A 14,378-nucleotide genomic window follows, 5' to 3' on the forward strand; every position below is an offset into this window, starting at 1 on the left:
GAACTAATGGCCCCACGCTGACCATCTGGAAATGCTTCATGCACGGGTGTGCAGGTGATACGCAAATACCCGAAGGACACCCACACAAACTATGCTCCAATTGTCTAATTTGCGCACACTTGACACTTCAACACCACAAATCCCTGCTTAGTGTGCATGATTTGGAACAATTATAAATCCATACAATGTGGCTATTTTCCCTCTTGCTTAACCTTGAATGTTGAAAGTGTTCAATCAGTCGCTAACAGCATGTCCATGGAAAAAAAATGTGCATGAACATTCGCTCTATGACACGTGTCAAAGTCAAGGCCCGGGGGCCGGATCCGGCCCTCCAGTAAATTATATGTTATATATATATTAATGGCCCGATGTTCTCTTGTGTTAATTTTTAACTTGTGTAATTTTGACAAAATACATTTTTATGGAGAGTAAAATATTGAAAGTTCTGTACGGTTTAAGTTGATTTATTCTGGAATAATATTCCTGCCTTTTTATTATTCATAATTATGTTAAAAGTTACGGTTTTAAAGTTTTAAAAAAATTGGCATTCTGATAGTTTTTTGGACTATTTTGGCAATTACTAAGATTGTTTAGGCTATTTTGGAGTTTAGCTAATATTTCAGCTACATGCTAGCTGTTTTGGATAATTTTGGCTTTTTTAAGTATTTTAGGCTATTTTGGAGCTAGGATAATATTAACACGCTAGTTGTTTTGGCAAATTTTTCAGTATTTAAAACTATTTTGAAGTTTAGCTATTTTTTTCAACTACATTATAGCTATTTTAGCTAACCTAAGTTTTTTTTAATTTTTTTTATTTTTTTAGGCTAATTTGGTATTTAGCTAACATTTTAGCTGGCTATCAACTTCAGTGTTTTTAGCAATCAATTTCAGCATCGTCAGCTATCAGCACTAGCATCTTCAGCAGTCAAATTCAGCTTACAGCATTCACACTAGCATTATCACAGGTAAGGCTATATGTCTAGTTTATAAAATTTATGTTAAAAAGTTATGGTTTTAAAGTTTTAAAAATGTACAAAAATGTTTATCTTGTTTGGCCTGCGACCTAAGGTGTGTTTTGGATTTTGGCCCCCTGTACGATTGAGTTTGACACCCCTGCTCTAACAGTCTACGGTCTTAAAATTTTTTTGCAGGCCACCTGCATCCTCCTTACAGGGTTGCCCATTTTTCACCGGCAGATAGCACATATCCACATGTAAGGACATCTGTGATTAAGTCATTTAGTCTTTTTTTTGTTTTTTTTAATCACTGTTTTTATTTACAAGAACAAAGCTTTCTTCAGCTTTTCAAAGTGGTTCAGAGCAACAATCTATTTAAACGGACTGACTTTAAATGTTGTTGAGTCCATTATTTTACCATTTCAAAAAGGATCCTTTGTTGTGTTGTTTCTGTTTTAGCCACTAAACATTGAATCTGCACAGTGAAAATGCAATGAACTTGTAGTTGTGATCTCTGTCCGCATAATAAAACTTTTTAAACATTTAAACCATGTAAAAATTAAATTAAAATAAATTAAAAGTAAGAAAAAAAAATATTGAGAAAAATTGTTGTTCAAAAGGATTAAAGACATCATTTCAGTGAAAATGTGTCATATCTTACCTGCTGTCTCCTGCTGTACGCTGGATCTTGATCCTGCCTCAGGAACTCCTCGATGGATACTAGGCGAGTGTTTTCCAGCTCCTCCTCTACCTCCGACTCCAGTGGAGAAGTACTAGGCGGCCGGAGAACGTTGCTGTATTGAGGGTTCAGGAGGTCTGTGATGGGGGCTTTAGGTGGAGTAGGGATGCGCTCGGGTGTTGCAAACTTGGGATCGCTGGGGTCCTCCATAAAATCTGTGATGGACGGGAAAGGACGGATTGTTCCGGGACTGTCCGCATCTCTGTGAGGCTCTAACGACGGTGCTGGTGCTGCTGTTGGCGCTGGGGCGGGTGATGGTGCTGCTGCTGGACAGGCTTGAGGTGATGTGCTGATGATGGAGGGGGTTATGTTGACCTAAATGGTTAACAACACAGAGCAGATTTTATTTTAATGCTAAAAACTTATCTGATCCTCTTTTGATGTATTGTAAAAGTGTTCCCAGTGGTCTTTTAATTATGATTATGCCATTTTTAGGCAAAATCAAAAACATGTAGTTTCCTAGGACACACTTTCTGTAGAGGAGTTCACCTGTAAGAGCTCTCAATTTACACTCTCTCCTGCTAGCTTACAGCCCCTCACACCTCGACCTAATATTATTGGTTCCACAAAAATTGTGATTAATTTTGAAGCTATCCAGCCATATAGTTTTGAGTCAGATACAAGCTCAGACTAGGAAAACAAAGACATTCATGGATCTATTTGTCCGCACATGGATGAATCAGAATTAAGCAGACCAAGAAGTTGGTAAACTGCCCTTTGTATTTTCTACGCAACAAATACAATCTTTTTCAAACTGCATTCTTTTTGTCTGCCCCTGATTTACAACAATCTGAACAACAAACAAAAAATACTCAGAAATGCCTTTTTAAGCTTAATTTTCTCAATTTATGCCCTTCATCATGAGAAAAATGCCACAAGAACATGTTATGATCACCAAAAACACAATGTGTGGGTGTTTCAGTGAACTTACTATCTTAGATAGTAAGTATAGTAGTGTATTCAAGTGTCCTGTCTGCCCCCTTTCCCAAACTAGTATGAAGACTAGTGACATTACAGACCAGTAGAGGTGGGATTCTTGAGGCACCTCACGATTAGATTACGATTCAGGAGGCAAGGATTTGATTTTGAAATGATTTGATTATGAAAGAATTATCAATGCATCCCAGATATGCATTTTTTTAGAAATGTTTCTCTTTACTACAACACAATAGACCAATATGACTTACGTTTCCCCACCAAAGTGCATTTTTAAGTAAAGACAAGATCAGTATACTTGTTTAACTTTTTTTTAGAACATAAAAATTCTGACATTAAAAATACGTTGATAATCAAAAATCTTTCACAGCATCAAAAGGGTAACATTTTAAACGCAGTTTTAGCATACGGTGTTCACACTGGATTATCACTATCCAATAGCACATGCCCTCACAGTTGGATAAGGCTTGGTGTGAAATGTCGAAGTGGAGTAAATCTCGTGAATCTTTCTTCAGCCTTTTTTCCAGCTCTACTCTAATATTAATTTCTCCCTCACGATTCATTTTCAAACGGCTGGCACTTCCGTGTTTTGAAAAGGACGCTACCCATGCATCATTGCCAAATCAGTCGGTCAAAATTAGACTAGTTTAACTTATGACACGTGCACAATTGGAGTGCGTTTTCTAAGCAGGGCTAAAAACAAACTTTAAAAATTGCATTGTGCCATGTGGAAGCCAAAGGTTAAATCGAGGAAGCCCTAAACACGTATAGACATTACATCGACTTTTCATTGAAAGCGGTCGGTCAAATGTGCGTTTCCAAGCCCAGTGTGAACGTACCATCAGGCAATTCAGGGTTTTGTATTTACCTCCACACACTGTCCCCTACCTTTGTTGTCCCCATTTCAATTATTAATGAGCAGGTGCACATTAGCATGCAGAATTCACTTTGATCTCATATATGTTCGCGCCAAGAGGCTTTGCATCATTCTTTGGAATCCTCTCATCTGCGTGTGTGGATTGGGGATGGAAAACGTGGCTTACCGGTGGAGTAATGGCAGAGGGTGCTGGTAGTGTGGCCTCACACACAGACAAGGCAGCAGCAGCCGAGGGGTTGGCCCAGGCCATCACGTACGAGGCAGATGTTGGGTGATGATCGGAATGGAGAGCGCCAGGCGTTTTGGCGGCGGTTTCCACCGTGAGGCCGTGGACATGCGTGTCTGATGGCAAAGGGCTGGCGGAGATGTTTGCAGCAGAGTAGGACAGATGTGGGGGCAGGATACTGGGAGTTAGCGAGGCGCAGGGAACCGCTGGCACAACTGGGGAGGAGACAGCCGGACCTGCCATGATGGCAGCCAGCTTGGAGGGCACCTTAACTGGCAGAGAGTCGCAGGACTCCCCGTGAGCAGACATGGTGCGGAGAGTGAGCTCCTGAGCTGCCTGCAGGCACTGGATCTGAGAGGGGCCGAGCAGGGCACTGCCCGCTGTGGGGGAGGACACCTCCAGGACCTTGGAAGGAAAAACAAGTCAGTCAAACATTTGATCTGGTAACAAGCTAATCATTTAACAAATTGATAGAAGTTAGTGCCTTTTTCCTGTCAACGTAAATGCTGTATCCAGTGACACGGACTCCGTTGGACGTCCCTGCAGCATCTATGGTGACTGGCAGCCAGCTGATAAGAGCAATCCCTGGAGAAGGGCCCTGCTCCAGCTGGACATCCAGGGGAGCATCCGGGGGGCCTGAAGCCATTAGAAGGTGTTACATCACAGCAAACAGCAGACAAACACAGAGGAGTTTCTTTACTGAGACGGGGCTGGGAGAGAGATCATTTCACTACACGTGTGCTCCTACTAAGAAAGCTGTCAGCTAGATCTCCAAAGGACTTAAAAAACTTATATATACCTGCATTTCCAGACTGTGGGCATGAAACTAAAACAAATTTAAATTATTGAATTATTTAAAGAACTCAAATGACATTCATGGTGCATCTTAACAGCTCTGCGTTTGACACAGAAACATCAAATAATGCAAAATAAATGTTTTCTCTAATTAATACCAATATAAGTCCAGAAATATTGCATGGTGACTCACGCACAGTGCAATATTTAATTTACTTTTTACCAGGATTTTATTAGAATTTCCTTCAACAGAATCTACAAAAAACTTTACGAAAAAACAGGAAAACTGCCAAAAATAGTTTAAATATAGTCATAAGTATAAACAAAACAAGTGGCATAAACCGACATCACAATCTCATTGTTTTTTTTCCCTCTTTAAAAATAAATTAGAGACTGATAACCTTCAGACTTTCCTAAAAAAAAAAAAAGAAATCCACAGTAAAAATAAAACCATAAACTGAGTGCTTTAGAAATAAAATATTCCAAAAAGAGACATGTTTGTGCTTCATTTTAGCATTATTGTTAAAAGTCTGGAGCTTCTGTCTGATTAAATCCATAAGATATTGGTAAATGATGCCAGATTAATTTTCTTGTCATCTGTGTATGCGGTTTTCTCTTTAATTTACTTAAAGACCCACTCTGTTGAAATTTGTGTTTTAACATGTTTTATGATGTTGGAGGGTATACATAAAGAAAATTAGGCTCAAAATTGCAATTCTAGTATTTCTTAACTCAAATCATGAATCAGGAGCAGATAAAAAAAATGCTGTTTGAAAAAGATTGTTTTTGTTGAGTAAAAAATACGCTTGGCGGGCCACGAGCTCCTTGCTTAAAGCTGTCAGCAACAGGAGGGAAAAGGGGGCGGGTTTCTCCATGCCAAAGGTCCCGCCCACAACTCAGAGACAAATTTTTAATGAACTCCTGGCGCTCTGCAGAAACTATGTCCAAGAAAATTAAAGTTTCTTTTAAATTTGGCCTAAAACAGCATAATGATATTTAAAAGCCCACTGGGAATGATTTTAACCCTTGTGGTATCCTAGGTATGTTGACGTTGGGAGTGGGGTCATCTGGACGCCACAAGACAGCGTGCTGAACTTTTTTTTCCAATTATTTTTGATTATCACTGGTGTCCGTGGCAGACGTGAAATCCTGTCCTCTTTCATCCATGTGTACCATCGGACGGATGACACGTCAATGTATGGTTGGGTCATCTGGACCCCACAAGATGACACAAGGGTTAAAATAATCAAAAGATGAATGGATTTTAGAGATTAGTTTATATTAAGTTTTAAAGTCCCACTCTAACCATTTTTTTTTTATTGTAAAATTGCTCCCAGTGATAAAGAGCAACCTGCCCCCCTTCTCCATCACAGAGCTCTGTTTGTGCGCTCATGCTCAAGCTTATAGCCTCAAGCTAACGTTAGCGGCACAAAAATAACGACAAACAATATTGGATCAATCCAGTTGAACAGTCTTGAGCCAGAATCCCAATTTGCTACAGCATGTCTTGCATACCTAAGTGTTAGCGGGCCAGGGTGCACGCAGGGGGAGAGGAGACTTTTGCACGCCCATTTCAGTAGCTGCATCATTAGTTTGAGCTTTTTCTAACATCCGGTTTTCTGATCCAATGTGATTTGAATTAAGAAATACTTAGAAGCGCAGTTTTAATCATTAGTTATTTTAAATAGGTAATCTACTATGAAAAAGTTGGTCTTTAAACACTGGATACTCTATTCAATCTATTCTGAGAATTTTAAAAACTTCAAGATGAAAGTCAGTGTTAAATATCAAATTTAGCAGTTTATCTAAATGACTCTAGATTTGGTTTCATCCTACACTTTCTCTATATGTTTTTATGATAAAACTGCATTATTGATAAAACAAAACAGTAGAAAAATTGCAAATGATGAGTCATTAGAATCTCAGCTCTCCTGATGTGAATCTATTGATAATTTGAATTTAGAATGACAGAGTTGTATTAATACTGGTAACCTTCACTAACTCGTTCCTTTTTTAAAATGTGGTATAAAAGCCCAAAAGCCCATAATTAGACAAGAACAGACATGTGATGAAAAAAAATTCAAAGTCCCAACCTGCCATCAGCGTGTTGAAGGTGATGGTGGCGCTTCTGTGTTCACGCCGCTCCACAGGGAGCTCCCATGGGGTGCGGTGCGGCCGTGCTTCCACCTTGACGGTGTACTGCAGGCTGGGCAGGAGGTTATTGAGGCACAGCGAGTAGCAGCCAGCCTTCACCAGCTCACACTCCTCATCGTTCAAGGACACAATGTGCACATAGTTACTGTTGCTGGGCAGCCAGGTCAGGTTGGCAGAGGTGGCGGTAACCCTGTCCACACACAGCTGCGTGGGCGCCACGCAAACATCTCGGCCCACTAGCAGGCTGCAGCGCAGCTGGTCCGAGACGCCCTTCTCCGTCAGGCTTTGCACCGACACGCGGTAGGCTTTGAGGTTGATGTCCAGCCGCTCCAGCACCGCTTTGGTCTGGGCGCCGAAGGGCACGTTGAGCCGCAGCTCCTGGTCCACAAACACATTATAGCTGAATACGTTGCCCCACCCAGCTGGCACCAACGGAGGATCCCAGCCAATGATGATGCTCTTGGCAAGTTGCTTGATGAGGGTGAGTTTACGTGGGTAAGGCACAAGGTCCACTCCCACCTCCTCCAAGTCCAAGTCCAGGCCGTTGGTGAGAGGGGGTGGGACAGATGAGGCTGTTCTCGAATCTGAGGGGGGTGGGGCGGGGGCAGAGGCGCCCACGCCCGAGTGGAGGTGATGCTGGTGGCTGGCACTGTGCAGGCTGCTGTCGAGCAGGGAATTGTGGGACGCGTCCCCTGTTTCTGGGTGATGGGCGCTCAATAAGTCGTCGTCAGACACTCGCTCCACAAAGTTGGAGGGGACCAGCCCTCTCCGCCCGTCCATCAACTCACCTAAAAGCAGCCATATATAAATATATAAATAAAAACAGGAAAGGCAAAGAGTAAATACAAACACAATTCCAGAATTACCTTCATAGAAGCCATCATCATCCATGTCTCCGTACACATAGATGTATTCTCCAGCTGTGAGCGGCAGCTCCACCTCAGGGTTGTCATTGGGGCCGTCATATGGATTATAGCTGTAAGAAAAAAAATGTGGGTTTTTTTTGGCCTCTACATTAAAAAAAACAATTGTCACTCGTCAGCTATGAAATTTGTTTACCTGTATCTGGCAATGAAAACCTGGAGTTTTGCTGCCCCCCTGCTGGCTGTGTAAGGAGCTGGGGCCACATCGATGTCCAGCTCCTCCACCTCGCTGGCGGTGTCCACCTGGGAAGAACAGCTAGGTGGTGACCAACTTTTTTTTACTTGTGTTGAACAAAGGGCTTAACACATTGACAACCCAACCAAGATAAAAATGCTGCAGACTATTGCCCTGGAGGAGTAATCAATCTTTTTAAGGTTAAACACCCACTGATGGAAATTGGGCTACGATTTTCTCATGATGAGCATCTATATACAGAAAATTAAGCTTAAAATAGAGTTTCTGAGTGTTTATTTATTCAAACTGTTGTAAATCAGGAGCAGACAAAAAAATTGAGTTTGAAAAAGATCGTATTTGCAACAAAGCAAACATGCTGAACAAGCTCTCTACTCCGCTCCGCTTCTAGACCACTAGATCCATGTACGTCTTTGTTTTCCTCATTTGCATCTGGGTCTATGTCTGGATAGCTCCAGTATTCCATTTTTGTTGTACTGCTAATGTTAAGTTGGGTGAGGGTCTGTAAGCTAGCAGGAAAAGAAAGGATCATGGGAGGGTTACTTCCTAGCAACAGTCCCACCACAACTAAGAGGCGAATTCCAAATGATCCCCTGCTGCTCTGCAGAAACTATGACCTAGAGAACCACACAGGTTTTAAAAAAAAAATGGCACAATCACTATTAAAAGCCCACTGGGAACGATTTTAAAATAAATCAAAAGATGATAGGAGATGGACTTTAAAAAGGGAAAAATACATCTGTTTATACATTAAAACTGGAAGAAAAAACAATTTAGAAAAAAAGAATATGATTATTTTTAATCACAAAAAGTCACTGAAAAGCTGTCGAAAAACTGAATAATAAGATTTAGGAGTTTTTAAGATCCTAAATTTTACATTTTAAGACTGAAAATTAACAATTAGGGGAAATGTATCCTAAAAAGGACAAATAATATAAAATTAACTATATTTTCTGAAAACCTTCAAACACCGAGAAGATTTGTCATTTTCTAGAGGTGTATTTTTATGTATGATTTCTATTTTGCTTTCTAACAATCAAAATGGTAAAAGTACAGTAAAGAGATTTGCAAACCGATCCATTTGTTATAATGGGGGTCTGTGGAGGACAGCATCTTAAACTACTTTAATCTCACTTCTTTACTCTTGATCCTAATCTCTTCAGTTCAGTTCGTTTTTTCCTTCCAAACCTCTGCAGTCCATTTGATTTTGATTCCAGCTTAGCCATCTGACTCCCAGCTTTGCTTATAGACTCTTTTGAGAGAAAATCTACAGACATGGACACAATTTCAATCCCGTATAGGACTGCTCTCTTTTTTGAGGTTGGCCAAGCATTCTTCGTCCTCTTCTCAAAGTGCATTGTCAGATATTTGACATTTGCTGAAGCCAAATTAGTTCAAGCAATTTTGTTTGTAAAGTGTTTTAGACTCCTGTACCCCTATCCAAAGGGTTGCAACTTTCTTCCATTTTCACAAAATTCCTCAAACTCCTAATCGCCAAGTTTTCTATTATGTTTTTTTCTGTTGAGATTGACTGAAAACTTGACTTTGTAAGACAAAATTACAAGAAATGGAAACCCTTTAAAACATGTATCAGATTTCCTCTAGCATTAGAAATATTTAAAATATTGATCATTAAGCGCTGCTAAAAAAAAGTGCATTCGTTGATTGTTAAAATAAAATTGGTGTTTATGTTCATTAGCCCCAAAAATTGCTATGAAACCTTTTTAATTACAGGTAATGTAGATATAAAATGATCTTTTTAAGCTAACAGCAACTTATTGCTTGTTAAAGGCAGAAAGAAAAAAAATTGTATTTTTGATCAACATAAATGCTAAAAAAAAGGCTTTTACTAAAATTTGGGTTAAGCAGGTGTTTATGGTTTCCCCTAAATAATAATAAAAAAAACATGACCCCTGAATACAAATTCTTACAGTTCATGCAAAACATATAATTACACCTTTATCTTTAATATTGTATTTATCTGTCGTGAATTCTATTCAGAAATGGCTAATCACCATTGAAGTTGTATATATATATATATATATATATATTACTACAAAACCCCAGTAATCTTAGACCTTAAGTACAACCACCTGCATATTAAAATAGCTTTTATAGGTCATGACTGTAAGGTAATACTTCCAAAAGAAATATTGTCTGTAATTCTGTAATTATGCATTTATCAGCAGAGTAAAATCAGCATAATTTATTTTAAATTATGTCTTCCTAGTTGGTTTCACTCTGCAGTCAAACCATACACACACCTGCTGTTTTGAACAGAGAATTTCATTTCTATATGAATGACCCCTCGCCCCCTAATATGCTTAGAGTTTTTACTTAAACAACAGCACATAACACAATAGAGGAGGTTGATTATTTATAGCTCTCTGGTGAAACGTTTATAAATATAATCATCTAAAACTACTACACCATAACCATCATAATCCACAGTGGCGAGTGGATTATCTTGCTAAATATGAGCTTTGTTGAACTGTAGTACATGAGTGACAATAAATCACAAAAATAAGAAGAGACACTGGATATTTTGTAGTAGGGGTGTAAGAATTCATTTCAACAATGATTGGATTATGTCATAATTAATGGTTGACGGTACGATTCATGGTCAATATTGGTTCATGTTGAATGATCTGATCAGATTCACCGACCTAAAATCGATCCAGGACATCTTTATCTGAAACTTCCACCAGTGTGACTCAGAGATAAATACCTGGTACTGAACAGTGCAGGTTTTATTGGAAGTAGACCCTTGAATGCGCGTTGCAGAGGGTGGTGTGAATGTAGCGTCAGAGATCAGAAAAGCTTTGAAAATCTTCTCAAAGTGAGCTCTATACAGTATGAGGTGTTGAAATGCTAAAACAACTCTAATAAGGAGGACAGTTCCCACATCTTATCTCAAACAATATTGTGTGTTCACACCTCACTTAGAATTTATAAAATAAAATTAACCCAATGTCAGCTCCAGTGTTGACATTCGTTCAATTACAAATTCAGAAGCAGAGAAAAGCACTTTTGCACTGGCAAAAGTAGTATATGCAAAACTGTACATTAGAGAAGTGTAAATCAGCTGATTCAGTTGTGGAGATTGTTAAGTTTTGCTTATTCGAGCAAGGCTGATATGAATAGCCACTTTTTCCCATTTCAGAATTTGCCGATTCATGTTGATCGAGTGGAAGATTAATGATATGTCAAAGAGCGTGTGTTATCTAGGTGCTGCCAGCGACATCTCCGGGAAGGGATAAGAAAATGTCATGCTTGTAAAAAATCATTTTAAAAAACCTTCAACAAAATTAAACTGAGCTAAAAAGTGTCATGTTTAGTCATACGTTTGTTCCAGTGACGATTGTATTTCTCCACTCTAGATGACGTGTTCAGACCCGTATGATCTCATTTACACAACTAGCAGCAGGAATACAGCGTTTCAGTTAAATAATAGTAAATCTTTGAGTCAAAGTTATTTATTATTTCTGAAAAGTAACTATTAACCCTGCAGAACCCAAGAAATGTTTTTCTTCTGAGCTTTCAAAATGAATTCGACAAGAGTATTTGTTCATTTTAGGTAGTGCCAATTATAGCGGCCACAAAAGTAAAATGAAAAAAACTAAAGCAATAATTGAAAAGAAGAAAAAAAAATGTAAAGGGTTACATAATTTCATTTTAAGAGAAACTTTTCATGTTATTTTGGCAGGTCTCACAGTGACTAACATCAGTGAAATGTGAATTGTAATTAATAATTTCAAAGATGGCTGCTACACCATAAAATCTCAGGAAAAGTTAGTGTCCAGAGGAGGAAGTTGCGGCAGTACCTCGTGTGTTGGGCTTGATTTATGTGGACTGAGGTGAGTGTCAGACTTGGGGGTGAGGTGTGCGGTCTCCGACTTGTTGGAGGAGGAGGCTGACTTGCTGACGCTGATGGTGGGCAGTTCTCGATGTTTGGTGACCGGCGAGCGCTCCACCCTGGAGAGTCCCGCAGGGTGGGGGGTGGCCCCCATGCGCAGGGCAGCCGCCACATCTATCAGGAAAGACAGGAAGAGAATAATCCGTGTCCTTGGAGAACAACAAAGCCCTCTGGTTAACCTGGTTAACCTGCTGGCTGGTTGGAATAGCTGGTTGGCATGCAGGAGGTGCGAGATTTGAACATGGCTGATTAGAACGGTGAAGGACAAAAAAATCCTGTCTCCATCTGTCTCATGCCAGAGGTCACAGTATCTTATGTCAACGTGTGTCACACCACAACGGTTAAGGGGCTTAACTGGTTCCACGCTCAACAGACACTCTGCTCCTCATCCCAGAGCACTGACCCTCGTGATGATGGGAATTACACGCCGCGGCGCCAGACTCTTACAATGAGGATGCAGGTGAGAGCATGCCGTGCACGTTATGAGTGACGGGACAAAAGAAAACAAAGAGTACCAAGACAATCAAAATCCTCAGGGCAGGACAGAGTGTCCCCTCCCTCCACACTCCAGAAGGCTATTTCATCCCATGAGCCAGCAGTGCCGTCTAAAACACAGCAAGAGTGCAGGAGAAAGAGGTTGGCTGCTGTAGGAGCTCAAAGGCAGGACTTATTTTATTTTATTTTTTTGCTGTATTTAAAAAAAAAAAAACATAGGACAGTTTATCTCAACTTTGGCGATTAAAGTTGTCATTTTCATATGCAAAAGAGATGCATCTAAGGAGTGTAAAAATTCAACCTTTAAAGAATGGATTTGAAGAAACGACTGGATTAAGATTACTGGTGGAAAAACTGAACTACAGTATAATGCACTGGGGTGAGCTTAGCTGTTATTATTGTTTTAAACTGTTATTTAAAACATTGGTTTAAAGTACCAATACCTACAGGGATGCTGACTTCATCCCCGGGTCTCAGTGGCTCACCTCGTTCTGTAGTCAGGCCCACTCCGTTGGTCAGAACAGAGAGGCTGGGGTTGTTCAGGAGGGTAGAGCTGGCCAGGTCCACCTTGGAGGCCTGCAGTCGAAACTTCTCCAGCTCTTGGGAGAGCAGGCCAAACTGTTCGCTCTGGCTGCGGCATTTCTCTTCAAGCTCTCGTACCTTTGACTACAGAAAATTTACAAAAAAATCACAGGAAACAGAAAAGAATACAGCCTTAACAAGCCACTATACTATTTCAGTGATGAGATAAATCTCTTGTTTTCTGTTTAAAGCCTTAGTAACAACTGTCCTTACAGGACTGCATGCAGTGTGATCCCGGGGTCAGATACATCCGCTCCTCTCTGCGACCCTACAACCCAAAACCCTGCAGCCATGCAGGAGTCAAACCCTGCACAGGTGCATGTGACCAAGGCTTAAAACAGTTTGTGCAAAAGCTTTGTTTGATTTGTGTGCATGAGTGTTTTAAGATGCCTCTAAGTGTAAGATTCTAACGCTGTGCCAGGCAAGCAGAAGCAAGTGTCAGCAGAAAAATTTTATCCTTTATACTTTTCTATCCCTATCATTGGTTCAGCAGTCACATTCACAAAAAGTCCAAAAACTACTCCTAGGTATAAAAAAATAACAAGAGCATTCGAACATTTTTGTTTCTAAACATGTAACATTTTTGATTTGACATATTGGTTTCGTACAAAGGTAACAAACTATCAAGAATAGATTGTTTTACAAATCATATTCACCCTAGAAAGTGGGTCAACCTCTTTTTTATGTTCTCATTTAAACTGCTCTATTAAGTCTTTCGTCTGTTTTAAATCTGGAACTTCTGATTAAGACATTTTAGATCTTTTTAGAGCTTTTTGTGAACACGACCACTGTCATTTTAAATATTTTCTTTCCTTTTTTAAAAAAAGCCTTCACACTTTAGAGGAGAAAACAACACTTCTAAATGTAAAGACAGGTTTCTACGAGGCAAACAAACTGCATCTTTACAGGCTCCAAACACCGAGTTTAAGGTTCAGGGGACATAAATTAAAACAGGTATTAAAAGTTTAACAATTGAAGGGTAGGGAAACATAAATGATGTCAAGTAACTTCTTTGCCTGTTTCTGTGTGAGACAAAGCCACCAGAACGGGGTTGTTTGTGAAAAAACGTGCACGAGTTTGCTGCAGCTCCACTCGGTTTCTATATGTGGCTGATTTCACTTCCGGCTGTGGTGGGAGTTTCCTGGCAGCCTGATCTGACAGAAGCCTCTGCATTAAACTGTCTGAGCAACATTTCCTGTCAGATCTCATCTATTCATGCAGTCGATCGTCATGTCAAACATAGATAGAATTGACTACCAGTCAAGTGAAAAATAAAGAAAACCTTCAATTAAAACATCCACAGGTCGTCACCAGGTCTAGTAGATACCTCAGTTACTTTAAGTAATAATCAAAAGTGATTGTCATTTGTGGGATATCGGTTTCTGACTGTAAAGTGAAATATTTCTGTTCCATTGTTCCTTACAGTCTTGCTCCAGTTCTTTGGGGTTTGTGGGTGTTTGAGTGGGAACTGCAGCATATTGATTCTAAACTTTTATTTGTCCATGCTTCTGCAGTCTAGGTTTTTAAAAACTATTTTCACTGATATTCTTGAAGAAGCTTTTACAAAAATAAACTTATTAGGAAAA

At 39.8% G+C, this 14,378-nt stretch overlaps 1 protein-coding gene across 8 annotated transcripts in view; it reads right to left on the bottom strand.

Annotated features, from left to right (window-relative positions):
* Positions 1-14,378, bottom strand: part of LOC112142366 (peripheral-type benzodiazepine receptor-associated protein 1) — a 74,938-nt gene that overhangs the window by 17,932 nt on the left and 42,628 nt on the right. For 7 of the 8 annotated variants that reach the window (XM_036215339.1, XM_036215341.1, XM_036215338.1 and 4 more), the window contains 9 exons: positions 12,696-12,876; positions 12,231-12,320; positions 11,624-11,829; positions 7,743-7,849; positions 7,550-7,659; positions 6,623-7,471; positions 4,219-4,370; positions 3,675-4,139; positions 1,618-2,010 (listed from right to left, as the gene is read on the bottom strand). In XM_036215339.1, the coding sequence (XP_036071232.1) occupies positions 1,618-2,010; positions 3,675-4,139; positions 4,219-4,370; positions 6,623-7,471; positions 7,550-7,659; positions 7,743-7,849; positions 11,624-11,829; positions 12,231-12,320; positions 12,696-12,876 (2,553 nt within the window). The remainder of the gene's footprint in view (positions 1-1,617; positions 2,011-3,674; positions 4,140-4,218; positions 4,371-6,622; positions 7,472-7,549; positions 7,660-7,742; positions 7,850-11,623; positions 11,830-12,230; positions 12,321-12,695; positions 12,877-14,378) is intronic. The other variant, XM_036215337.1, reaches the window with a different exon arrangement.

Source organism: Oryzias melastigma, linkage group LG14 (genome assembly GCF_002922805.2).
Source record: "Oryzias melastigma strain HK-1 linkage group LG14, ASM292280v2, whole genome shotgun sequence".
Taxonomy (NCBI): Eukaryota; Metazoa; Chordata; class Actinopteri; order Beloniformes; family Adrianichthyidae; genus Oryzias; species Oryzias melastigma.